The following is a 24880-nucleotide window of genomic DNA, read 5'->3' as shown; positions in this document are numbered from 1 at the left end:
GCATCCAACTTAAGACCAAAACTGGTGAAGTGTTGAACATTGGGGATTTCCACGTTTGTATTCAAGTCAGTCAGAAGCAAAGGGCTCAAGCGCAGTGGGACCTTGCATCAGGCAAGGTTCAGTCCTTCCAGAAGTGCCTGCTGGGCTGCAGGCCTGCTCCACTGAAAGGCTGAAGTATCTGTGGTTAGATTAAGCGCAGGTACTGCTGTTTGCGAGGCTGGAACCTCTCGCATGATCGTTTAAAGCTGGTCTCTCCTGTGTCAGTGATGTTTATTTGCCTCCACCATGCAGACTCCCGTGGGAAGGTGCACAGGTGCTGTAGGTCTGCCTTGGATCAAGGCTTTGAAGAGTTTGATCTGCTCTCTTGGTACCTCCCAGAGGCTCACAGATTTTACCTTCTGACAGATCTGGACATTTTTGAAAAAGCAGACTTCCAGCTAATGCTGGGATGCCAAAAATCTGCTGGGGAGACCCCAACACGTCCCAAGGAATTGGCTTTGTGCTTGTACTCACATTTCCAAGGCTGCAAACAGGTTGTGGCCCTCAACAGCCCCTAGTGCAACCACCCGTACTGAGGACCATTCCCACCTTCCACGCTGCTGAAAGTTAACCTGGCTTTGAGCAACCTGAGCAGCCAGAAAAGCCCTCGGTTTCCCGCGGCCATGCTTCCACGGGAGCCGAGGCCCTTCCGGCACCGCCTGCCGCCGTGGAGCTCCGCGCATTCCAGCCACGTTTCCATGGTGGCTCCCGGACGGCCGCTTTCATCTTTTGTTCCCCCTGCCTCGCAGGGGGGTTTATGGCCGCTGGCATTCAGACAGCCCTTGCTGGGAAATAGTTGCATTTGGAGCTTTTAATGACAGTGCTGGGCTGGAAAAAATCTCCTTTTTTTTTTTTTTTTTTTTTTTTTTTTCACGAGGAGGTGTGATTCAGGAGCTGCTACGGACAAAGATACCATGGAAGAGATGGAAATGTGCAGAACCTGAAACGAGTGCGGACATGAATGGAGCTCAGGGGACATTTCTGGCCCAGCCAGTTGTTAGTCATTTGAGCCTCGCGACACATCTTGCAGTGTGGCGGGTGAAAAAAGGTGGGAAGGAAGTACTTGATTTCATCATCAACCAGACCAGCTTCCACCAACTTCAACGGGTGTTTTGCTGGGGAAGTGACGGCACCGATGGGCCTGATCCCAAAACCTCATTCTGCGTGATTCTGTGGCTTTTGTGAGGTTTGGTGGAATGTCTTCCCATTAGATTTGAAGAGCAGGCGGGAGGAGTTGCAAAGGAAGAAGATTTAAACATTTCTCGGCAAGGATGGAAATAGTTGCTTTACCACAGGCACTGCTGTGGGTTCGGGTCTCGCTGATCAGGGGTTCACTGTGCGTATGCAAACAGGGAAAATGACAGACACAGTTACCATTTCTGTTTTACAAACAGGGAACTCAGAATCAGGGGGATTTTTGTTTTCCTGCACTATTACAAAGAGAGTCTAATGCAGACAAAGTGTTTAGCTCAGATCTTCTCCATCCCAAGCCAGGACCATCCCCACGACAGCATCTTTCCCCTCAGCACCTGTGCACTGAAACCTATCATGTGGTTTCACCCTTAGAAATCTCAGCTGTGTAAAGAACAAAAAAAAAAAAAAAAAAAAAAAAAAAAATCCTGACTTTGAGTATGTGCTCATCTTTTGACTTTGCTACCTGAGGTCTTAGTGCAGTGAAAAACACCCATTTTTAATAAAACCAATTCTCCAGAACAGTAAGGGGGAAGGTATGAGGGGGTAGCACAGGCAGAAGGGATGATGGCACGTTAGCCACATTTCAAGCATTCGGACCAAGTGTTAAAGAACTTGCCTCACAAGATATACTTCCCATTTATCTTATTTTGCTTTAATTACTCACGTTAGTACTGTGCAGCAACTCAGCAAATTACTTCCCTGGGCTTTGAAACAGGGACCCAAATTCAGAGCCCGACTCTGCTCTTATTAAGGCCAGAACAAATTACAGAGAGGTCATTGGAGTCAAACTGAAAGTCAGGGGAGTAGTAAAAGAACGAATAAAATTACTGCCAGGGACACAGACCCTGCTGTGCTGCATGCTGTAAAACCTACAACAAAAGGCAATTCCTGCCTCCACCCCACTCCAGAAAAGCAAGATTGGGACTCTTTTTTTTTTTTTTACATTGCTGTACAGTGGGTAATGCTTCCTGCCTTCATAAATTAAGCCGTCAGCATGGGGATAAGCATGGAGGGGGTTAAGGGGTGAAGGAGGAGATAAAACCCAGGGGCAAAGCGGGGAGAGGGCCTGGGGAGGGGGCGGTGGGAGCCCACAGCCGGCCGTACACCATGTCTTGGGGGGCTCCGGGCACGCCGCGAGCTGTAGTCCTGCTGGAGGTCCAAGGAATAGCGAGGACGGAGCGTTTTGGGGCTTTCTGAGCCCCCTGTTTCGGCCCATTTCCCCCTTTTCTGTGACCTTCCTTGGGTGTGGGGACACGGCAGAGCAGCACCAGGCCGCACTGCGCTGCGGAAGCTGGAAGTCGCACCAAAACGTTTCCCCTTGTTTATTTTTTTTATTTATCCCCATCTCATTTTTTTCCTTTTTTTGCCTAACCGCGTTGTTGTTGTTGTTTAAGAGCCTCCGACACCAAAACCCCCCCCACACCGCCATGACGCGCCCCGTCCCCCTCTGCCCCACACGCTTGGCCCCGCCCCCCCTCCGCGGGGCACGCCGGGAGCGGTGGTCCTCCCCCGGAGCGGGCGGAGACTACGTTTCCCGTGGTGCCGCGCGGCGGGGCCCACTGGGATAGCGGCGGCGGGCGGGGCGCGGGGCCTGCTGGGAGCTGTAGTTCTGCCGCGGCCAGGCGCAAGGGAAGCGGGGAAGGCGGCGGCGCGGACCCTCTCGGCGGCCATTATCCGTGAGCGCGGCGCGGCGCGGAGCCGGGCGCTGCCCTTCGCCGCTGCCGAGCCCGCGTCCCCGCGGCGGGGCGGGGGCGGGCCCGGGCCCGCCATGGCGCCTTAGCCTCGCCCCCTTCCCTCCCCTTCTTTCCCCCGCCACGGGCGCTGAAGGCGCGGCGGAGGCGGCGGCGCGGCCTAGCCGGGAGGGCGGATCCTCGGCCTCGCGTAGCGGCTGCTGCCCGCGGAGGGCTGCCCTCCCCGGCGGGAGGGGGGGGCCATGTCCCTGGTGGCCTATGCCAGCAGTGAGGAGGACAGCGATGCCGAGGAGGCCGCGGGCGAGGAGGAGGAGGAGGAGGCCGCCGCCGTCGCCGCTCCGCCTCCCGCCGCAGCCCAGCAGCCCGCGGCGCGGGGGCTCTTCGCTGCCTTGCCCCCTCCCAAAGCCCCCATGCTGCCGCCGCCTCACCAGCCCCTGGGCGGTGGTGGCGGCGGCGGCTTCTCCCTGCCGCCTCCGCCCTTCCTCATGGGCCCCCCGCCGGGCCTGCGGGGCTTCGGCACCCCTCCGCCGGGCATGAGCCCGGCCGCGACCGGCAGCTTGCCCGAGGCGGCGGCCGACGGCAGCGCCGAGCAGCCCCGGCCGGGGGGGCTGCTGCTGCCTCCGCCGAGGAACGCGGCCACCTCCGGCCTCAGCCTGCCCCCTCCTGCCTCGGCTGCTGCCGCTCCGCCCGGCGCTGGGGCGGATTTGAGCCTCCCCAAGCCAAAGAAGAGGACGGAGCCGGTGAGGATCACGGTACCCGAGCTGCACGAGGGAGATGTGAGTATGGACCAGCACCGCCCGCTGCTCACGCCCTCCTCCCGAGCAGCAGCACTTTGCTGCCTGAAATCCCCCCTCCCTGCCTTAGCCCCTGGAAAGGATCCCTGGATTGCACGCTTCTTGTTGGAGCAATCCTCCCGTGGATTGGTTGCCTGTGAAGCACGGTTCCCCTCTCCTCCTCTCCCATCAGCGAGGAGACCCAAACCCGGCCTGATGCTATTGTTGTGGCATCCGCAGAGAGATTTGTCTTGGCTGCCAGCCCTAATCCTAAAGCGCTTTTCAGAATTAAACTGATGCAGAAACCTTATTTATAACCATAATACAGCAAAACCCAGATTATCTGCACCTTTATTTATTACTGAAGTTAATGAGTTGACGATTTGGGACTGTGTGGCCTGGTTTGGGGATATCCCAAATCGGTCTGTTTTTCTTTCCGACCTCTTTGGTTTGCTTTAAAATTGATTGTTTTTTTTCCTATCAGTTTATTGCTTATTTATCTAGAAACGTCAAGCATTTTCCAGACTTTTAGGTAACTGTTTGCCTTTTAACTTGTGTGTGGGGGGGATCTTTTAATTTATTTTTGCACTGCCTCATGCCTTATAGGGTTCCAAAGCACTATGTCTAGACAGCCTCATAGATAGTAAGGCGAGTATCTTGGCTATCAGCTGGTGATAAGAGCAAGGAAACGCAGGTTCTATCCTCCCCCCCCCTTTTTTTTCCTGGGTATCCCTACTGACAGCAGCAGGAGTGGTGAAATAGGTGGGTATTGTCAGTGACCCTCAGATCTTTCTTTCAGAGGGCTTGTATGGACTCTTTTCCCTTGTCTTGGAAGGATTATGGCTGTAGCCATCAAAGATTTAATGGGGAGACAAGGGAGATGTAAGCTCTCCCGGGGTGGTGTTGTGCTAGCCTGGAGGAAGAGTGGTCCTATGGCTACAGCTCTGTTTTGGCTTGGCTACTTGACTGTCATTATCCTAGGATATGCATAAAAGCTAAATTGCACGGGTTAGGGCCATTTCCATGGGGACAGGCAGTTTGAGGAACAGGGTTTACAGTATGAATTTATAAATACTCTCAATTAATATTGGTCTGGCAGCATCCTAGGCTTGGGAGAGCTGAAATTAAGTCAGCATATGTTGTTTTGCTAGACCAGCAGTCTGCAGGGATATTGGAAGAAAGAGTGTGAAAGGTGCACGCTTTCCGGTCCTCCGTGTAACTGTGCTCTGTTGCTTGTCAGTAACTTAGCCTGGTTTAGCAAATTCCAGAGGCGAAGTGCCATTTGCCAGGGCTCCCGAAACATGAAAGAGGTGTAGCTAAATATATCTGGCTATTAAACAGCAGAATGTGCTTATTGCTGGCTTTGTTGACAGACAACAGAACAATTTAGTCCTCATTGCAAAGTGCAGATCCCATCCATTAGGGTGAAGCCTTCCAGCAAAGCTGTTTAGTTTTTAGCAGGCTGAGGGACAAGAGGAAGTGCACAGAATGACTTCATGTTAAGGAGGCCCTAGGGCCCTCTCAACTGCCCATCTCCAATTTCCTGTGTCATTTCAAGCCTTTCTGCTGATTCTGGTGATGATCCAAATACACCAGGCAATGGGACACTGTTCTTTTTTTTTTTTTTTTTTTTTTTTTTTTTTTTTTTTTTTTTTTTTTTTTTTTTTTTTTTTTAAGGCAAACTGTTTAGGTTTATCCCATTCTCTCATACCTACATTTTGCTTATTCACTTTCTCACAGTGCTTCTAGGACAGACACTTCCTAATAAAACGAATGTCAAGGCTCTTAGCTTCCTTGTGAGTCTTAATGAAATTTATCATGGGATAAAGTCAAATGAAAGAAGATTTGTTTCTCTTTCTTTGCCCCTCGTCCTTTACGCTCTGGTGTTAGATTTGAACAGAAATGTTGCAGGTCATCAGTGTCAAGCTAGTGAATAAAGGTTAGTAAGAGAAATACCTTAAAATAGAACTAGTCCTAGTGGTTCACTGCTTAGGATTCTTGGAATTCCCTGTGCCTCTGTGACTGACATCCCTGCTTCCATCCCTCTTTCTTCTTAAAATACCTTCCTGACTACTGTCTGCTTTTAGCTCCTATCTACAAAATGTAAAATACTGGTTTTATTGCAACTATTGCTTGTCTGTATTTTTGTGTGTTGTTTTTCTTTACCATGTTTTATAAGTTAGATAGTAAACTAGCAGAAGACCTTGTTTCCTGTAAGCTCTTTAAACTGCTCTGTAAAGCTCTAAAATGATATTGAGGGCCTTCTGAGATGCCAGAGATGATCAGACTTTATAATCAAGATTTTAATGGACGTTTAACAACTCCAAAGTTATTGTGAGCAATTCCTCGTTAATCCTCGCAGTGAATTTTTACACCCTTATGCTGTATAGTTTTGTTCTTCCCCTTTATTAATGTAGTGCTGTCTATTACTTTAAGAGTGCTGACCCTATAAAGTACAACTTATGTTCTTTGCTTTATGTTTATTTTCCTGTAATTTTAAAAAATAGCCGAGCTGTTGGCACTCTAAACGCTAGTTTCTGGCAGGAGCCAGATATGCGCAAGTTGTATTTCTTTACCCACTAACTCTGCATTAGAGCAGCATTAAAATGCCAAATTTAAAATTTGGAATTCTGCATTAACTGATCCTCTCTCATTCCATAAGTTGCATAAATGAGCTCAAGTTGGAGATTATTTTTTTGGTTGTAGATGGATTTCTCTTAAGAGATCTAATAAGTTGCTAATGCTGATTGTTTGCCAAGCTTTTTTTTTTTTTTTTTTTTTTTTTAAGAAGAGATCACAGTTCTTCCGACTCTGTCCAAGCCACAGTAGACAGAGCTATCTCTAAACACAGTGGCAGATACTGTAGTCCTGCTTTCTCTATGGACAGTTTATTTCTCTTTCATACTAGTAACCAGAGTGGGGTTTTATCACTTTTTGCCCTGATACAGATGTACTGGTGAGGCTGTGAGAGAGAACTTGATCACATCCTGTTGTCATTTTGTGGCTTGGGTCTTTGCAGATTGTAAAACCAGACTTGTGTTATTGTGATTCTTTGACTGTTTCAGATTGAAAATCACTAAGTTGTTCTGTAGGTTTTTCTTGACTGTCTCAAGTTGTGCTAAGCTCTGTTTTCTTTCTCAGTCAGATTCAGAGGAAGATGAACCATCAAAGAAGAAAAGTACTCTTCAGGTAAATCCTTAGGATATTTAATTAAACAGATTTCACAGGAAGTAAGCGTTTGACTGTGATAGATACTGGTCTTCCGTTAGTATCAAGTCAGACACTCTGATTACTGTGTAGGTTTTGGGGAATAATACCCTGGAAATCCTTTGGGGCAGCAAATCCTTCTCTTGGAAAATTTCTTAAACTTGAATCTCAAAAATATGCATTAATTTGGAAAGTGTAGACAGACATTTGTAAGTGCAGTATTTCCCTTAAAAGTCCCACTGGCCTTTTTGTCAAGAAAGCCCTGCTGCATGTTCAAAACAGTAAGCACTTGTGCTGTGCGGTGGGAGCCCATCAACACTGTGAGAAGAAAAGTTGGAGCAGTTAATTGGCAGGGAGTCAGGAAAACTAAATAGTCTCACTGGTTTCTCCTATTTCTATGAACCATCCACCCTGCGTGGAACTCACCAGGGACGCGGCGAGGGCTCTGGCTTGTCTGCTTTGCTTCCTGAACCCAAAAACTTGACAGTGAAAGAGACCAATCGGTTACTTTTGCCCTACGCTTTCTCGAGGAAAGCAGCAGAAAATGCCTCTGAGTCAAAGCCAGCTAAGGCCCCAACCTCTTCCTCAAAGACAAAACCTCTGTCCAAGCCGGCAGTGGCCACAACTCCCTCTCCGTCTGCTATCAAAGCTGCTGCGAAGAGCGCTGCCCTCCAGGTCACCAAGCAGATCACGCAGGAAGAGGATGACAGCGATGAAGAGGTAGAGCCAGAGAACTACTTCTCCTTGTCTGACAAGAGTGAGCCCAGCATTGTCAGTGCTGAGACATATATGTATTCTGGCACAGTGGTGTCAGAGGACCCGCCGCCTGGGACCGAGCCTGAGCCTCAATTCCAGGATGCTGCTGCTAATGCCCCTCTGGAGTTCAAGACGGGTGCGGGTTCCAGTGGTGCTCAGCACAGCTGGGCACCCAAGTCTGGAGAAGACTATGGCAGTCAGCCCTATAACCAGTTCCCTGCTTACAGCGATGCCAACGTGACTGGTGCATATTATCAGGTGGGTGTGAGGTTAATTTACTAGGAGTTAAAGCTTTATGGGGTTATTCTGAAAAGTGGTCTTGGACCAGTCTCTTTGATTTAGTTATTGGAGCAGGCTTCAGCTTGAGGATATCTAACCAGAGCTAGCTGGGACGAGAAATATAGAGATGCAGCACTTAGTACAGCATGACTCCTCTGGGATGAGAGCCATAGATGCTTTTTGCTGAATAAATGTTTAATAGCTGCTCTCATTTTAAAATGCCCCTGCAGAACTGCCCCTGCTGTTGTCAAGGTGCAGAATCAGGGCTTGCCAGAATTGATCTCCAGGTTGTTTCTAGTAATCCGGTAAAGTATCTGTTGTTGAGTGCCTCTGAAAAAATGCACTGTACTGTTCAGTCAGTGCCAAAGTGATGAGAATTCTCTTAGCCTTGGAAGGAGGCACGTGTGTAACTCACTGCGGTCTCCAGAGGCTGAGTGAAAGCCTTCTGGGTGAAAAACCAGAAGCTCACATGTGAGGTATGAGATTCGGTGATGCATCTTAAGGTCTGTGTTCATAGCTGTTCCAGGATCAATCTCACTTTGCTGCGGTGATGAACTGTTTTTTCTTTTGCTGACAGGATTACTACAGTGGTGGATACTACCAGGAGATGGAACCAGCACAGGGACCACCACAGGACATGGGCACTGACTCTTCCTTCATAGACGATGAAGCGGTTGGCACTTTACTATCTGTTCCACTAAGGAGTTTGCATTTAAGCGTTGCTAGAACATAGGATCTGCTTGGCAGCTGCAGGTCTGACCCCCCAGCACGACCTGTGCTTCATGCCGAGTTCGACCAGATTGTTGTTCCATTGGGTCTAGCGCTGTGTTGTGGACATGTGCAGTGTCCTTCCAGCAATCTGTTGGGCTACTGCTCCAGATGGATTTACTTGTTCTTTTAAGTAGGTGATGTTTGTTATTTCCACCTACTCCAGTCTTATTCTCGTTGGGGAGATTTAGGGCGGTTAAGGTGTATGGAGTGATAAGGTCTGTGCAGTTGCTTGTTTACTGAGACTCAGGTGAGCTGCTGTTCAGGTATCTTGTGGCACAATGGTGAGCTCCCCACTTATTTGAAATGTGCAGGAGCTGTACCTCAGACCTGTTTAAAACCCTCTCCCATTGTTGATGTAGTCTAGAAACTGCCAGCTACAGCAGCAATAGCCCATCCAGTGCTCACTTTCTCTGGGTGGCCTCTGTACTTTTGAGGTGGGTTTGAGTTACGAGGTGGATATCCTTAGCAGCTAAACTTCAGATGCTTTCATGGCACTTAAAATGAAAGAATCCAAACTCTTTGAATCTTTTTCTAGAGGCAAGAGACAGTGCCAGAGTAAATGATGTTTTCCCTTTTGCACTGGAAGATGAGATTATAAGCCTAATATTAAGTATTTTGAGACACTCTGATCTATAGAAAATCAGAACTCTCCTAAAGAAAGATTTGCTGGTTGGAAGATGTATGGTGGTGTGCCCTGTCACATGTTTGGGGAACTTATGCATCAGAACCCCTTCTACCTCTACTTATTTCGGGTTAGAAGTGCTGTGATGTGTGTGTAACTCCTGTTGTTTCTGTTCTGCTTTTAGTTTAAGCGTCTGCAAGGCAAGAGAAATCGAGGGAGAGAAGAGATCAACTTTGTGGATATCAAAGGTGATGATCAACTGAGTGGAGCCCAGCAGTGGTTGACAAAATCCTTAACAGAGGAGAAAACCATGAAATCGTTCAGCAAGGTATGGGCAGGAAGGGAGAAATGCTGGCTGGAATTTAGGAGAGCCGCGTTCAGTTTCCAGTTCAACAGCAGCTGAAGCTGTGTTAGATGCTGTGCAGTCATGGGGTTAGGAGGACAATCCTTCCCATCCTACTCTGCTCATGTTGTGTATTGTATAAATAACTACACACAAACTAATAGGGATTCTGAAAAGAAAGTCCCCGTTTGCAGGTAATAAGGACTGACTAGGAACTGCTTTAGTCTAAGGAATCTGCCCAAAACTATTGATGTGAAACAAATGTATTGGGCTTCTTCACTGGCTTTGTGCAGGCTCTTGTCCTGCTTCACTGCCTGGGATAATATCTTTCCAGGATTAATGTTTACTCTGGCTTTGGTTTTTAGAGAAAAGGAGATCAACCCACAGGACAGCAAAGAAGAAAACACCAGATCACATATCTGATTCATCAGGTTAGTGGACAACAGTTCCAGACAGTTACAAGGGCTGATGCTTAACAACATGAAGCAGAGTTGGTGGAGCTGCTTTTTCTGCCGATGGGAAGCAGAGGCTCTGCGTGTCCAGCAGTAATTAGTCCTTGATTAAGAGCTCTGGAAGAGACCTGCAGCAGGTCTGATGGGAGCTGGGGGGCAGTGGCGCCTGCAGGAGCGAAGCTCTTGTTCCAGCAGATGGAGCCCTTCCTTGGGCCAGTGCTGCATCAGGGCTGCGCAGGATGGAGGGTCCTGGGCCCCGCTGACCCAGACGGCGTCGGGGCCTTGGCTCTAGGGTTTTATGGCACTGCCATAAATGGATAGAGCCCCTTGCTGTGCTTTGCTTTTTTTGCTTTTCTCGGCCTTCCCCTTCCACTCTGCTCCATTGCGTGCATAGTTTTGTTTGGTGACAAGACTCTGCTTCCTGTCTGTGCCATTGCTTTGTGGTTGGTAAGCAGCTGCTGAGACTGTCCCACAAAAGAAGCTGCATTTCAGTGTGAAAGAAATGCCTGTGCATTAATTCAGACCTCTGTCAAGATAACTGTAACTAACTCCTATAACAAGGTCCCTTGCTGAAGTGCTCTGTAATTCTTGTCAGCAGGGGTGAAGGAGGGTAAAATACTGCTGAATCAGAGAGCAGCATTTCTGATTTTAATCATCTCAATTTCTGCAGGCAAAAGAAAGAGAACTGGAACTGAAAAACACATGGTCCGAAAACAAGCTCAGCCGACGTCAGACTCAAGCCAAATATGGATTTTAACACCTCTTCTCCACATTTTGGCTGTTGTCCCAGGTGACCTTGTGTGTCAGACTTCTCCTGGCCTTCTGGAGATCAACCAGGCCCCTGCGTCGAAGGCTGTCTGCTCTGTGGGTGGGAGGATACTGCACTTCCTGGTCTATCGGGGGAAGAGTTTAACGCAAGCAAGTTTCTGAAACTCCACCTGTAATCTCCCCCCTCCCCGCCCCTCAAACAATAATGTAGATGGTTCAAATCAAGTTTGGTTTGTACAGCTGGGGACTGTCCCAAAACACAAGGCAAGGTTGGAGCTTTTTGTCCCATGGCCTGGTGCAAGATTTGGAGCTTCTGTCCTGTAGATATCCAGGCTACTAATTCTTGAAAGTAGCCATAGCTGCCAGAATCTTAGGCAGAGTCAGAATAAACTTCCAGTTCCCAGTTTGCTCCTTTCTTGGACTCACTGTGCATTGAGAGTGTAATTCTTCTTTCTAGAAGACAGTGAGTTTCAAGAGCAAGCCTGTTTTTTTGTCCTTTTTGTTGAGACATCCTAATGGCTGTTTAATTTTGTCTGAGTAAATACACTGCTCCTCTCATGCTAATTATTTTTTGCAGGGGGAAGGGAGGGGAGGGGAGGGGAGGGGGAAGGGTGGCTAATATGGTGTTTTTGTTCTCAGCTGCATCAGCCTCTGTTTCAAATCACGTTGAGGGGAAACTACTTTTTTCTTTTGAAGGGGACATAGACTAACAGGTCAGAGCTTGGGATACAAATAAAAATACCCCAGTCTGTGGACTGCAGAGAAAACAATGAGGTTCTCTCTGCCAGCACAAGAAGCTGCTGAGAGCTTTTGGATATATATGAACATTCTGTGTATGTGTGTTTTTCTTGCCCTTTTTTTTTTTTTTTTTTTTCTCCTGACCCAAGGCCTACAGTGCTGTAACAATCTGGTCTCCATACTAGTTGAACCAAGTATTTCCAGTGTCACATGGTGCATTGCAGCTGGCAGCGAGTTTAGTCAGTGAAACAGCAGTATTTCCTGTAATCAGACACAGATGAAAGCTGCCTACTGTATGTTTTTCCAGCTCTTTAGCTTGTTTGTATCAATTCTGTTTCCTATAAAAGCATCACATCTGATTAAGTGTTAACTTTGTCCGCCTGGCTGGGAAGAGAAGACCACATCTGGCCTTAACTTTTTAAAACAAAATCTTTCTTTTATTTAAGGTATTAGGCCTAGGTGGTATGACTGCAAATCATGTGCAAGCTTGCTAGTCAGATCCATGTATCTTTAGCCAAATCTCTGTGGTCTCACTTAGTTCATTGTTCACCAAAGTGTGTGATGCTGAAAGGAACAGAGCTGGTCTGGTTATTTAACTTACATTCCCAACACTAAGGGTTATATTTGTTGTAACCACAGCTAAAACTGCTAATATATTTGTTATTCTATTTAGAAGAAGAAGAAAAAAAAAAACACTGAAAAGATTGTTTTTCTCCCATGTTACCTGTTTTAAAAAACAAAACAAAACCCTGATGAATGGAGTCTTTTCTTAGGATATTTTAAAATAATCTGATTTCTAGTTTAGCTCCCTGAATGTTTTAGTACTTTGCAGAGCCCATTTTGAGTATTTGAATGACCAGAATAAAGTTACTGTTGAGTAATTTATTCATATCTTATATGTACAGTGAAATCCTCTGAAAAGAGATTTGATAAAGGAATAAACTTTTAAATGAACCAAACATCACCTGTTTTCAACAGAGGTGCTTATCTTTACTCTTGGAGGCATTGATTTTCCTTCTCCTTCGTTCTCCTTTCCAGGAGCACTGAGGCACCTTAAAGGCCGCCTGTGTTTCAAAGCTGGCTGTCTCGGTTTGTGCGTAGAACGGACAGCGTTGCACAGGTGGTGACAAACGCTTCTCCAAGGGAGTTTGCAAAGTATGATCGATCTGTGGTGTGAACCTGAGCAGCAGAAGGTTGTAGGGCTGTGGGCTGTCGTGTTCACCGCTGTGTATTTGTCCATTTTAAAAGCCAGTTCTTGCCTGTATTGTCCTGCTCCGATCTGTTCGTTGGCCTTGGTAACTCGCCGTGTTCAGCGTCAGCATTACCCGAATGGGCAGTGGCACAGCAGCTTCTGTGGCCGATTGCTGTGAGGACAACGCCAGCCAGGGTTGACCCCATTGAGTAGGTGATATCGTGGACCTGCAAAGGAAACGGATCTTAGCAACAGTAGTTGCTTAGCATCTGAAGGTCTGGATCATATGAGTGGAGATGAATGAGGGGAAAAACCATCACTGACAATGTTGATGCTATAGTGGCCATTGGGGGAGAGATGTGGCAAACTAGGCTCAACTGTGTTCTTTAAATAACTGTTGGATTTGTTGTCCTCTTGCCAGAAGGCTCTGCCTCATCTGGAACGGGGGAGAAGGGTGAACCTGGAACAGCCACTTTCAGCAGAGGTGAGAGGATGTAGCTCCCTGGAACAGCAGCATGGTGAGGGCTTTTGTCTACTGTAGCTTTCAATGTGGATCTGTTGACTTAGGAAAAGAGGTTCTACTCTCTCTGGTAGATCAGAAGCTGCAAAACTCTTGTTCAGCAAAAAACTCTTGTTTCTTAACATTGGTTTGGTTATGTGAATCCTGGAAAGGGTTGAGAGACTGATCAGAGGTTTCAAAAAAGCTCATGCACTCATGTTGTTCCCCCCCCCCCATCTTCAGTGTGTTATTGCTCATTTTTAACGCTAGAGGGGAGTTGAAAGGATGGGAACAGAGAACAATGCAGCTCTCACTCTGCTTTTAGCCATTTAAGAACAACAAAATGTGGGCCTGTGTAAAATGAAAGTGGTTTGTTCATCTGTAAAAGAACAACTAGAAACCCCAGTCCTCCTCCTTTTCTTTTCTCTTGAAGTTCTAGCACATCTGAGTTTTGGGAAATTTGCTGTTCTTGTGCTCTTTGCATTCTGTCTAAAGCTGGATGCGCTAAATCTTTCGTGAGAACTACATTAATTTAGTGTCATTGCCCAAATTGGAGAAAACAAACAGCCAGTGAGCTTGGGTATATTGTGTCCGTAAGACACGGATATAAAGTTCCCCAAACTTAATTAGTCATCACAGAAAAAAGCATGCTGTGATGCCAGCGGTCGCCTGTGGCTCTGCTGGGCTGCCGGTGACTGCAGGAGATAGCAGAGAAGGGGCAGGTTGAGTTTTTCACACACCACTTGGCCATAGCTGCTGTGTCCTGGTGCGTAGGCACCACCATGGGGCAGCTCTTAATTAGTTTAACCATAAAAATCCTTGCTTCAGCCCAACAAATTTGATTCCTAGGCTTGGTGTTTTCACGTGCTTCGTGGATGCGGAAACAGGCATGGCCTGAAGTCATCTGTCAGTGGAAACCAGGCTTGTAGTGTTTTATGCAGCCCTCCGTGGCCTTGCCTGTCAGACTGCATGCAGTCTTGCTCCAAGGCCTGCGATCAATTTAACATTCAAATCTGGGTGTACCAGCTGTGCCTGAACCTATTCTGTTTTTACCGTAAGAGCATTTTCTTCCACCTAGGTTCTATTCATAGAAATCTATTTCTGAACCTTCATAAAGATAAGTTAAATCCATTCCTCCCTTCCCCGTCTTCTAACTGTCTCACAGGGCTTGGGAACAGACCACCACATCAGGAAGGGTGTGAGAATCCAAATACAAAGCTGGCTAGTGTCACTGGTACGGTGAGGGCTGTGCGGTGTCCGTTTTCTATGGAAGGGTGAATTACAGCTGTAAAAGGCCACCATCTCTCTGAGATCTGAAGAACCTTCTTTGGCTGTAAGGGAACCTGAGCCTGGGTGGTTCCTTCTGCTGCAGGCAAAAGGACTTGCTGCTTTGCAGAGCAGATGGACCTGGCAAGCATGGGCTTGCCCTAGTGTGAGCCTGGAGCTGGGTCTTTCCTTGAACTTACCTGAGCCTAGTGGCTTAGAGCCAGTCTCCGGAAACCTGCTCATAAATGTTCTCCAGACCCTCCTGTCCTGCAGCAGCTGCTGCTCTCTTTGGAGTGATCGTCCTTCTGCCATAAACTGGATCGTCGAACTTCGGTGTAGGGTCTGTGGTGGCCTGGAATAAGCCATGGAGAAAGATGAAGGGAAACAGCTGTGAATTTGTCTCCTGTGTTTCCAAAGGCCTATGCAGGGACACGCTGTCCTAATGCCAGAGGTGGAGGTTTGGCTTGAGAACGGGGGCAAGGTTGCAGCCAGTCATTTACCCTCCCAACCCCTAACTTCCCTCCCATCAACATCTTGTTTCAGCTGTGCCTTGCAGACTGTCGTTCCCGCTCCGGAGTGGAGGGAGGCAGGGGCTGCCCCCATCCCCACGCACCCCTGGCATGCGTCGAGTCCCAGCCCGGCGCGGGGCTGGGCGAGACCTGCAGGAGCCCTGCCCACGCTGTGGTTTGGGCTCCCGCGTGCGTGCACCACGCAGAGCCGAGCTCAGGGGACGTGGCTTGTCGAGGCTCTGTGGAAGATCTTGCTGAGACCGTGTGTTGTGGATTGAGACCTAGATGGGATGGGGTGGCTCTACAAAAGGGCCCGGCAGGGGCTGACCCACCTCTGTGGCGGGGCCGGGGGGGCCTCTCTCCCTGCTCTCTGCCGTGGGAGCTGCTGGGGGCTGCCGCCTCTTGGAGGCCTGGCTGGACTTGCTGCGGAAGAGCCTGCGGTGGGCTGGCTCTGCGGGGGGACGCGCTTTGGGGGGCAGCGTAGAGACGGCACCTCGAGGCAGCGGCGGGGACGGGTCCTGCTGGGCCAGCGCCACCTCGGAGTAGACGTTCTCCTCGGGGCTGGCGCTGGGGACCGAGCCCCGTCCCATGGCGTAGAAGGGGATGCGCTCGTCCGGCTCGCAGTAGATGCGGGGCCGGGGCGGCGCGGTGCTCTCGTGGAGCTCCGTGTAGGTGTGGAAGCGCATGAGCTGCTGGTACTTGGCATCGGCTGGCCGGGGCGGCGCGGCGGGGACGGTCCCTCTGTGCACCTGAGCGTAGGCTTGCTCGGGGGCAGCAGCTCCGTTCTCCGTGGGGCTGCCCGGCCCCTGGACGGCTGCCGAGGAGCTGACCTTAGCTGGGATGCCGGGAGCCTGTGGAAGAAACAGGCCGGATCAGAGGGGAGGGCTGGAAGCAGAGCCAGTGCGGAAACTTGCTAGTGCCTTGCCGGAGAGGGAATGTGCGGGTCTGCTGCCGGCTGGGATCTGCATCCTCCTTGGTTCCTGTCCCTCTGCAGCAAAGGGAGAAAGGGGAGAGCGTGTGCTCCGGAGCGAATCCAGCTGGGAGCGGTGTGAGCTTTGATTTAGTGCCTGGGACAGGACTGCTGCGGTTGAGTCCTCGGCCCCAGCTATGGCGCAGGGAGGAGGAGGAGGTGGTCAGGAATCCCGGCTTTGACTTTGGCCAAGCTGTGATGCTTTGATTTCCCCCCAGGCAGCAGCGCGTGAGCCCTGCGGACAAGGACCCCGCAGAGAGCATCCCGGCATGCCGTCGCGTGCCCTTACCCGGCCCTGCGGCACCGTCAGGACCTCGCGGTAGGGCGCCAGGGGTGCCGCCGTGTAGTGCCGCAGCAGGTCCGCCAGCTCGGCGTGGGCGCTCGGCTCGCCCAGGATGGCGTAGCGCCCGTCCGCCAGCTGCTCCAGCACGAAGTGCCGGCAGCGGTCCCTGCCCCTGCGGGGAGAGGCGGCGCGGGGTCAGCCCCGGCCGGCGCGGCGTCGGGAAGGGGCCGCGCCGGGGCTGCCGTCACCTGTACGACAGGACGAAGGCCACGGTGCTCTCGCTGAAGCGGACGAGGAAGCAGCCCGGCGGCTGGTCCTGCAGCAGCTGCTCCGTCTCCCTGCGGGAAAAGCACCCAAAGCCTCCGTCGGGCAAGCGCCGTCCTGCCCACGGGTGCGGGCGCCCCACACCCGCCCCGGCGCTCACCTACGACTGATGAAGCCGTGGAACCAGGCCGGGAGCTCGCCCCGCTCCCGGAGCCTGCTGACCTGCGTCTGCTCGAACCAGAGCCTCGTGCGAGCCCGCAGGGCCGCCAGCTCCTGCGGCGCCGGGCGGGAGCCTGGGGACACCTGCGAGGAAGAGGAGAGTGGCTGGGGCGAGGGCACCCCGAGGATGCTGCGCTCCCGGCACTGGCCCCCCGGGGTGGCTCTTTCTCCCCCCATAATCACGGTGGGGGGGGATGGAGCGGGGGGCCGGACCCTTCCCTCGCCAGCGTCCTACCCTGCCGCAGCTGTCTTGGCATCGTGGCGGCGGCTCTGCTCCCCGGGGCTGGTCCGGGGCCCCGCGGGAAGCCTCGTCCTCGCCGACGGGTTTGAAGGTGTTGAAGAGGGGGCGGTTGCTGCCCGTGGGGTCGCCTGTCCCGGGGAGCAGAGAGACACGGGGCTCAGTGCTCCGGGCAGCCCCGGCCTCTGTGGCCCTGTTTCTCCTCAAGGGTCAGCGCAAAGGGATGCAACCCTGGGAACCACCGTGGGAGAAAAGCCCTCGGACACCGGGATGGAGCCAGTGAGCGTGGCCAGTGCCCCGGAGCGCCGGGGTCCCGTGGGGTGGGGGCGAGTCGGGGAGGAGAGGGCGAAGCGCTCCCGAATACGGTGCGGAGAAGCCCTGCCGCAGAGCGAGTGATGTGCACGGCCCTGGACCGTGCGCGCCGCCGCCGCAGGGCTCCGAAAAACAAACTTAATCGCGAGCAGATGCTCGAGGGGGAGTGGAAGCCGCCAGGCAGGGCGGAGGCCGTTGCGATCCGGGAGGTGCATCTGAGTCAGCGGAGCTGGCCGAGGCTTGCCGGAGAGCGGAGGAGCCGGCTGGAGCGGGGCTGAGCCGCTGGCGGGCATCTCCCAGAGCCTGGGGGCAGCGGGGAAAGCCCGAGGGGCAGGCGGCGCCCGGCCTCCTCTGCCTCCTCGCCGCCGTTAAAGGGCGGCAGCAGGAACGCGCGGCGAAGCTGCTCGCAGCCGGCGCGAGCCCTCGCTCGCTTGGCTCTCCGTGCGGCGCTGAGAGCGGCTCAGCAGCCTGCTTCCCAGAGCCGACCGTGCTGGTCGTGCCACATTTCTGCGCTCGAAAAGGGCTGAAACCTGGCTCTGCTCCGAGATGCCACTGCCTCTTTCCCCGGTCGGTGCTCCGGCCCTGGGCTTCGTGCCACAGCAGCCCCGCGGGTCTGGGGCTGGGCTGGGGAGGCCAAATTTTCCCCATCGAAACGGGGCGAGAGCTGGCTGGAAGGGCCAGGAGGGGCTGGGGCCGACGTCCCCCTTCCCGTGCCCGCTCATCCTGTGCCCCTCTGCCGCCCGCTCCCATCGAGAGCGCGGCTGTCTCCTCCCGGCGCTTGCCCCCTCCAGCTCCCCACGCTCAGGGCTCGATCTTCGCCCCTTCTTTGCTCCCTTCCCAGCAGAGCACATGCGCAACCCCACGAAGCCCCCAGCCCCCAGCCCTTCCCCTGCACCTACCTCTCCCCAGCTCTGCGGGGACCCTGAAGTCCATGGTGGGAGCTGCGCAGGGAGGCGGCGGGCACGCTGGCGGGCGGGCAGCGCCGCAGGCACCCTGTGCTCTCGCCTCCGCTGCTTGCAAAAGGGCAGGAAGCAGCTACCGAAGCCACAAGAGCCTCTTTGCGCAATGGGGTAAGCGAGGCGAGCGGTGCCGGGCTGTGTGCCGACGTCACGGAAAAGCCGTGCGCGGCGGCTCCGGGCTCGCCGGGTGGCAAGGCCCAGGCAGGGCAGGACCCTGCGGGCGGAGACGGCGCCTGGGAATCATCCCTCGCCCCCTCCCCTTTGCTCTCTGAGCTCTCAGGCTGCAACGATGCCCTTGTGCTCTGCAAAACCCCTGGGGATGGGCGTCAAAGGGCTTGGGGACCACATCTGTGCGGGATGCATCCGTGCAGAGCTGCTTGCCCCGTTGGTTTTGGCTGGGCGAACCTCAGCCCTTCCTTCGCTCGGCTCCCCAGAGCCAGATCGGGCAGGACGGGTGCTGCTGCGCCCGGCAGAGGGGCTCCCAGCTGCGCATCGCCCCGTGGGGCTGGGGACGGCGGGGACAGGCTCCGGCTGCTCCCTCCTCCCCGGCTGCCTCCCAGCACGTCAGCGCCTGCCAAGGGCTCTTTGTTCCTCGGATCCGAGTCTCCCACGGCGGCGGCACCCGGCTCCGGCCATCCTCTGGCCCGGAGTGTGAGAGCCGTCCCAGCCCAGCGCGGCCGCGAGGGCTCGGGCTTTGCTCCGCTGGGAGCGTTGTGCGGGCGCGGAGGTTGCACGGGTGCGAAGCCACGGTCGCGGGGCCGGCGCGGGGCGCGGGGCGTCGCGGCTCCGACGCAGGCGCCGGGTCCCCGACGCGGCCGCCCCCGCGTCTCATTCCACCTTAAGAAAGCTGCCCCTCCTCTGTACCTTCGCACCCTCCCGCTCCGCCGTTTCCCCTCTGGGCAGCTCGGTTACGGTATTTTTATCCGCCAGACAGGTTTCCTGTTTGCAATCCCCCGGCTTTCGGGCGCAGCGCGGCCGCGGAGGCGGCGGGGCAGCGCGGCCGGGTGCCCCCCGGCCGTGCCGGGGAGCGCGCCCGGGTTTTCTGCTCCTCGAGGGGCCGAGGCGCAGGAAACGCTCTTGGAAGTGACCCTAAAAGGCCTTTTCCAGCCTCTCTCGGCAGCCGGACGAGGCTCTTCCAGGCGGGGACAGCGCGGGGGGCGGGGGGAGGCGTTTCCCCAGAGACCTTGGAAGCGGCTTTTTTTTTTTCCCCCTTTTGTTTTTTCCGGAGCCCCTGCCCAGCCCGGGCTCCGACAGCCGCCGGCGCCCCCGAATCCCGGGAAGCGCGGGGATTTCTAGGAGAGCTCGCGCCCGGCGCTGCTCCGCGGCGGCTGGAGCCGGAGGCGCCGTGCCCGAAGCCTGGCTCCGTCCCGCGGGCCCCGGGGGCCGAGGTAAGGGGGGGCGCGGGGCGGGGGGCGGCCGCCGTTTCGCCCCCTCCGGGGGTGGTTTATCCCGGGAGGCAGCGCCGGGGGCTGCGGGCGCGGCGCTGCTCCGCGCCGTGCCCCGGTTCCCCTCCGCGGGGGCGCGGGGGGCCCCTGCGGCTCTGCCCCCGGGGGAGGGAGCCGTGCGGACCCGCTCGCCGCTGCGGAAGGCTCCGGCCGGGAATCGCCGGCCCGGGGGTGCGAGGCTGAGCCGTGCCGTGCCGTGCCGAGCCGGACGGGGGCTCGGGGCCGGCTCGCCACCCCTCGCGGCCGCTTCCCGGGGGGCAGACGGGCCCGGCTCCCCGCGGGACGCCGGAGCGTCCTGCGTCGCTCCGAGGTCGGGGCGTTTGGTTGCCCCGGGACGCGGAGCCTCTGGGGCGTTTTCCGTCCCAGCTCGGACCAGCTCCCTCATCGAGCTGCTTTTTCCTGCTGGGGAGAGACCTCACCTCTGGCAGATCCCATCAGCTTTTCCCTTTCCTGGTGTTCGCGAGCAGCGTCTCTTCCCGGCGCTTGGCTGGGTCCCTCAGTTCGGGGCTCCCTGCCTCAGTTTCCCCACCTGCAGCAGGCAATCGGAGCGGACCCCGTGGCCTGGGGCACCGTGCCGTGCCGCGGTGTGGGCAGTGGGGCAGGGGCGATCTGTGCTGTGCCGGGCAGGGTTTTGGACCCCCGTTTGCAGTCGGGATGCTCCAGCGGGTGCAGGGGCTCCCACCTCTCCAGTGCCACAGGTGGCAGCGTCCGCAGGAGCTGCAGGTCCGGGCAGCATCCAGCCCCGGCAGCCTGGCTCCGGTGGCCCCTTCCCTGGCTGCCAGGGGGTCATTAGCTCCATTTTACAGCTGGGGAAACTGAGGCACAGGATGACAGGGCCAGGCTCAGCCTCCCGCAATCGCCTGCTGCCTGCGTGAGCGGGAAACTCTTTGGAAGAGGCTTGTTTATTGCTTCAAGCTGCCGGGATTAAACCTCTCTTTAAGGACCCGTTCCCGAGCTCCGGGCTCATCCCAGCTTCGGGCCGTAGATCCTGCTGCTCCCTGAGGTCAGGGTGCAATGCTCGTGGGTGCAATGAGCTGGGGGGGGCTCTGCCGGGAGCAAGGCGTGGGCTGGGCTCCCTGCGGGGCCCCACTTGCCCCCAGCCCGCTGAGCTGCTGCCGTTTCTGTCTTTGCAGGGATGGCCGAGGATGGCGGTGCGGGCGGCACCCCTGACGCTGCCCAGGTGGGTTTCTCGCCCTCGCTGCGAGCTTGTGCGTGAGCTTCGTGCATGGGGCTGTTACACTCGATTACTGCCTCCTTTTAAATAGCACGAGCTTTGCTCTGCCTTTGGCACCTCCTGTTTGCCCCCTGCACACCAGGGGAAACTGAGGCACGGGCATGCGGCCTGGAGAGCTTCGCCACAGCAGCAGGGGCTTGGTGGGATGCGGTGGGGCAGGCGATCCCACGGGGCGCTCTGCAGCTGCTTCGTGCATCATTGGGAGCCTCCCACCCAGAGCCTCCGTCTGCACAACCGGGAAGAAACATATGGACATATATGGCCCCTGGGCGGGCTGGCGGCCAGCCCTCCTGGCCGGACTTGCTTCCTTCCGGGAACGCAGCTCCTGCTGTCCAGCTCCCTGCCCCCTGCTGCTTCCCAGCCCCTTGGGCAGGGGTGTGAAAGTCTGCACTATCTGGAGAGCTTAGCGGAAATCAGGTGGAGGAGAGAGGGGCCAGGATTAATCCTGAAGAGCTTGAGCACAACCATGTTACAAGACACCAGAGAATCCCCACGCCAGGCGTGCCACAGGGTGCGGGAGGCAGCACTGCTGGTGGGGATGAGGGACCCAGTGAGGGCTGGGGAACGTCCCGTGGCGGCTGAGCGGGGTGTCCTGGTGCGGCCCTGCAGGACGCGGCGAGGGAGGAGGCACCAGCTCCTGTGGCTGCCTTCAAACCAGGCAACGTGGAGGACCTCTATGAGCTGCTGGAGAAGCTGGGCAGGTGAGCGGGGTCCCCGGCCAGGGGTCCCCAAACCTTGGCGTGAGCGTGGGAAAGCAGCGGGGTCCCCGGCAGGTCCTGCAGCTGGGAGCGGGCACCCGGACGCCTGGGTCCCCCCGTGGGTGCTGCAGGGCAGGTGGGCGCCCATGGCCACGTGTCCTCCCCGGCGAACCCAGCCTGGCCATCTCACCACAGCGGGCACTTCGGCGTGGTAAAGCGGTGCCAGGAGCGGAGCACGGGCACCTTCTACGCCGCCAAGTTCTTGAAGACGCGCAAGTGCCGGGGCAGCCGGCTGGGCTTGGACCGGGCGCAGGTGGAGCGGGAGGTCTCCATCCTCCGGCAGCTCGACCACCCCAACATCATGCAGCTCCACGACCTCTTCGCCAGCAAGGCCGAGGTGGTGCTCATCCTGGAGCTGTGAGTGGGGGGGCCGGGGGATGACTCTCCCTTTGCACGCTGGTGGTGGTGGGGGGATGCTCATGGCGCCGCGTGCCCCCCACACCGTGCAGCATCCGCGGCGGGGAGCTCTTCGACTTCATCGCCGAGAAGGAGGTGCTGTCGGAGGAGGCGGCCGTCGAGTTCCTGGTGCAGATCCTGCGCGGCGTGGAGTACATGCACGCCCGCCGCATCGCCCACTTCGACCTCAAGGTGCCCGCGGTGGGGGGGAGGGGGACGCAGCCTCTCGCTGGAGCCCCCCGTGCCGGAGCCCCCGGCCACATCCTGCCCCAGTTCCTGGAGGTTTTGGGGTGCTTTTGGGGGGCTGCCGTGGCTCGGGGACCCCAGCGTCCCCCCGTCACACCCCGCCGGCCCTCGCGCAGCCCGAGAACATCATGCTGCGGGAGAAGGACGTGCCCAAGCCCCAGATCAAGATCATCGACTTTGGGCTGGCCCGGAAGCTGGAGGATGGCGCGACCTTCAAAAGCCTCTGCGGGACCCCGCAGTACATCGGTGCGGCGGCCGGGGGCCGGGGGGCCGGGGACGCCCCCGGGGGCACCCGGCTCTCACGCGGCCCCGTGTGTCCCCAGCTCCTGAAGTGATCAACTACGAGCCGCTGAGCTCCGCTGCTGACATGTGGTGAGAGGCGACGGGGAGCCGGCGCGGAGACCCCGCGGGCCGAGCCGCTGGGCACGGGCACGGGCACGTCCCGGGCAGGCGGAGCGCCGCGAGCCGGTGGCGTCCGCGCGGCTGCTCCCGGCCGCGGGGTGCAGCGCCTGATGCCCCCCATCCGTGTCCGCCTTGCAGGAGCATCGGCGTCATCACCTACGTCCTGTGAGTGCGGGCAGGACGCGGAGAGGTGGCCCGGGGCCGGCGGTGGCGGCCCCCGCGCTCGGCGGCTCCCGCGCTCAGCACCCCTGTCGTCTCGCCCGCAGGCTCAGCGGCCTCTCCCCCTTCCAGGGCGAGACGGACGCCGAGACCCTCGCCAACGTCGTCGCCGGCGCCTACGACTTCGAGGAGCGCTACTTCGGCGACGCATCCGACATGGCCAAGGATTTCATCCGGCAGCTCCTGCGGAAGGAGCCGGGGTGAGTGCCGGCGCCGCCGGGGGTGGGGGCCGGGCCGGGCAGCCCCCCACCGCCCTGATGCAACCGGCCGGGCGCTCTTGCAGGGAGCGCATGACGGCGGCCGAGTGCCTCGTCCACCCCTGGATCAAGGTGAGGGGCTGCGGCGGGGCCGGAGCGGGGCCGGCGGCGCCGGGGCGGCGGGTGACGGTGCCGGGCTCTCCGCTCCCCCGGCAGCCGCTGAGCCGGAAGCAGGCGGCGAACCGGAGCCGCTCCTCCATCAACATGAAAAACTTCCGCAAGTTCAACGCGCGGCGGAAATGGAAGGTGAAGGGCGGCCCGGGCCCGCGGGGGGGGGGGGGGGCCGGGGGCTCCCGCCGCCCCCCCCGTCTGCCTGGGAGCCGCCCTGTGGGGGGGGGTCCGTGGTGCCCCGGGGGGTCTGTGCCCAGGGCGGCGCTGCGCTCAGGGGGGTGGGGGAGGAAGGGATGCCCCCCCCCATTGCATCCTGCCTTTCCGTGCCCCCCACCCCAGCTCTCCTATAACATGGTGTCGGCGTGCAACCGGCTCTGCCGCATGCGGCTCCTGTGCCGCCGGAGGAAGGAGGACGAGGACTTGGTGAGCGGCCGGGAGCCTCGTGTTACACCCCCCCCCCCCCAAGGCCAGGGGCAGAGGGCTCGGGCGGGGGGGGGGCAAGGTCCTGGCGCTGCCCTCCAACCCCCCTGTGCCCCCCCAGCGCTGCTGCGAGAGCGACCAGGAGGCCGACGGCAGCCACCCCGCGACGCTGCTGCGCCGCCGGAGGAGCAGCTGCTCGTGAGCGGGGGGAGGCGAGTGGGGCCCCGCCGCGGGGGGAGATCCGGCCCCTGCCCCTCCTGCACGCGGGCGGCCCCAGGCTGGAGACGCTCTGCGGCCCCCTCGCTCCCAGCCCTGCAGTGCTGGGGTGGGGGGCAGGGCTGCTGGGGGGCCCCAGGGCTGCTGGGGCAGTGAGACCCCCCTTTCTGCCCCCCCCAGCCCTGCTGGCTCCCTGTTTTGGTTGCATTTGGAGAAATAAAGGTGCCCCCCCACCATCGGGTCTTGCGTCTGCACAGGGGACGGGCCAGCACTGTGCACCCTCGGCTTCCTCCTGTTCCTCTTCCTCAGACCCCCCCGGGGGACTGGGGGGACATGCTGGCACCTGGCTTCGCGCAGGGACCTGGCCCAGCCAGCGGTGACCCCGCTGCATCCCGGGTTTGGCCCGTGTGGAGGGTCCCAGCTCGCCCCCTCCCTGGGGCTGCTGCTCCTCCAGGCTCTGCAGCACCTGAGGGGTCCCGGGGGGTCTCTTCCCCTCGCTGGCTCAGGAGTGGGGGGCACGGGAGGCTGCAAGAGGTCCCAGGAGCATGCCCTTGCCCTGGCCAGGGAAACTGAGGCACGCGGCGACGGAGGCGGCGGGGGACCCAGGCGTCCTGGCTGCCGCCCGCGGGGCCGGAGGCCAGACCCCCCCCTTCCCTGCCGGGGCGCGCTCTGGGCCGCCCCGTTCGCCTCCTCTCCCTTCTCCCCTCTCTATTTCCCAAACAAGAAATAGGCGGCCCTGGCCCGGCCCCGCTCAGTTGTCAGGCTAAATATTTTGTGTGCGGCAGCCGAAAACAAAAGTGAAGGGGGCCGCGCGGGCCCGGCGAGGGCCGGG

General features: G+C 56.8%; 3 protein-coding genes across 7 annotated transcripts; 2 read left to right on the top strand and 1 right to left on the bottom strand.

Moving 5' to 3' along the window:
* The first annotated feature begins 2867 nt into the window (after window positions 1-2867).
* On the top strand, window positions 2868-12897 carry PRCC (proline rich mitotic checkpoint control factor). Its single transcript, XM_062597742.1, has 7 exons — window positions 2868-3700; window positions 6839-6886; window positions 7334-7918; window positions 8517-8612; window positions 9517-9660; window positions 10041-10106; window positions 10798-12897. The coding sequence occupies exons 1-7, from the start codon at window positions 3167-3169 to the stop codon at window positions 10882-10884; spliced, it is 1560 nt and encodes a 519-aa protein (XP_062453726.1). The 5' UTR covers window positions 2868-3166; the 3' UTR covers window positions 10885-12897.
* SH2D2A (SH2 domain containing 2A) lies at window positions 12391-18318 on the bottom strand. The gene is made up of 8 exons (XM_062597608.1): window positions 18285-18318; window positions 17071-17204; window positions 16777-16919; window positions 16601-16690; window positions 16359-16524; window positions 15432-15950; window positions 14791-14942; window positions 12391-13052 (listed from the first exon to the last, which is right to left on the bottom strand). Exons 1-7 carry the CDS (start codon window positions 18316-18318, stop codon window positions 14805-14807), a joined length of 1224 nt encoding a protein of 407 aa, XP_062453592.1. The 3' UTR covers window positions 12391-13052; window positions 14791-14804.
* Window positions 18319-19321: 1003 nt separating this feature from the next.
* Window positions 19322-24284, top strand: LOC134152412 (death-associated protein kinase 2-like). Of its 5 annotated transcripts, none has more exons than XM_062597747.1 (13): window positions 19322-19732; window positions 20923-20969; window positions 21633-21724; window positions 21917-22138; window positions 22231-22369; window positions 22540-22669; window positions 22747-22795; window positions 22964-22990; window positions 23092-23244; window positions 23328-23373; window positions 23458-23547; window positions 23752-23835; window positions 23954-24284. In XM_062597747.1, exons 2-13 carry the CDS (start codon window positions 20925-20927, stop codon window positions 24032-24034), a joined length of 1158 nt encoding a protein of 385 aa, XP_062453731.1. In that variant the 5' UTR covers window positions 19322-19732; window positions 20923-20924; the 3' UTR covers window positions 24035-24284. The 5 variants fall into 5 exon arrangements, with proteins under 5 accessions (XP_062453731.1, XP_062453729.1, XP_062453730.1 ...); XM_062597745.1 differs by adding an exon at window positions 20731-20792 and having other exon boundaries at window positions 23328-23547; XM_062597746.1 differs by adding an exon at window positions 20596-20792 and having other exon boundaries at window positions 23328-23547.
* Window positions 24285-24880: the final 596 nt, after the last annotated feature.

The sequence above is a fragment of the Rhea pennata genome, chromosome 31, assembly GCF_028389875.1.
Source record: "Rhea pennata isolate bPtePen1 chromosome 31, bPtePen1.pri, whole genome shotgun sequence".
In the NCBI taxonomy this organism is placed as follows: Eukaryota; Metazoa; Chordata; class Aves; order Rheiformes; family Rheidae; genus Rhea; species Rhea pennata.
Note: the sequence above shows the minus strand (reverse complement) of the source record. Positions and strands in the feature narration are given on the sequence as shown.

Coding starts and splice junctions, on each gene's coding strand:
- PRCC (XM_062597742.1), top strand. CDS start 3,167: ATGTCCCTGGTGGCCTATGCCAGCAGTGAGGAGGACAGCGATGCCGAG. Junction 7,919..8,516: donor TGACTGGTGCATATTATCAG/GTGGGTGTGAGG, acceptor TTTTGCTGACAG/GATTACTACAGTGGTGGATA. Junction 10,107..10,797: donor TCACATATCTGATTCATCAG/GTTAGTGGACAA, acceptor CAATTTCTGCAG/GCAAAAGAAAGAGAACTGGA.
- SH2D2A (XM_062597608.1), bottom strand. CDS start 18,318: ATGGACTTCAGGGTCCCCGCAGAGCTGGGGAGAG. Junction 16,920..17,070: donor GCCAAGACAGCTGCGGCAGG/GTAGGACGCTGG, acceptor TCTTCCTCGCAG/GTGTCCCCAGGCTCCCGCCC. Junction 16,691..16,776: donor CACGGCTTCATCAGTCGTAG/GTGAGCGCCGGG, acceptor CTTTTCCCGCAG/GGAGACGGAGCAGCTGCTGC.
- LOC134152412 (XM_062597743.1), top strand. CDS start 20,925: ATGGCCGAGGATGGCGGTGCGGGCGGCACCCCTGACGCTGCCCAG. Junction 22,796..22,963: donor AGCTCCGCTGCTGACATGTG/GTGAGAGGCGAC, acceptor TCCGCCTTGCAG/GAGCATCGGCGTCATCACCT. Junction 23,548..23,751: donor ACGCGCGGCGGAAATGGAAG/GTGAAGGGCGGC, acceptor CCCCCACCCCAG/CTCTCCTATAACATGGTGTC.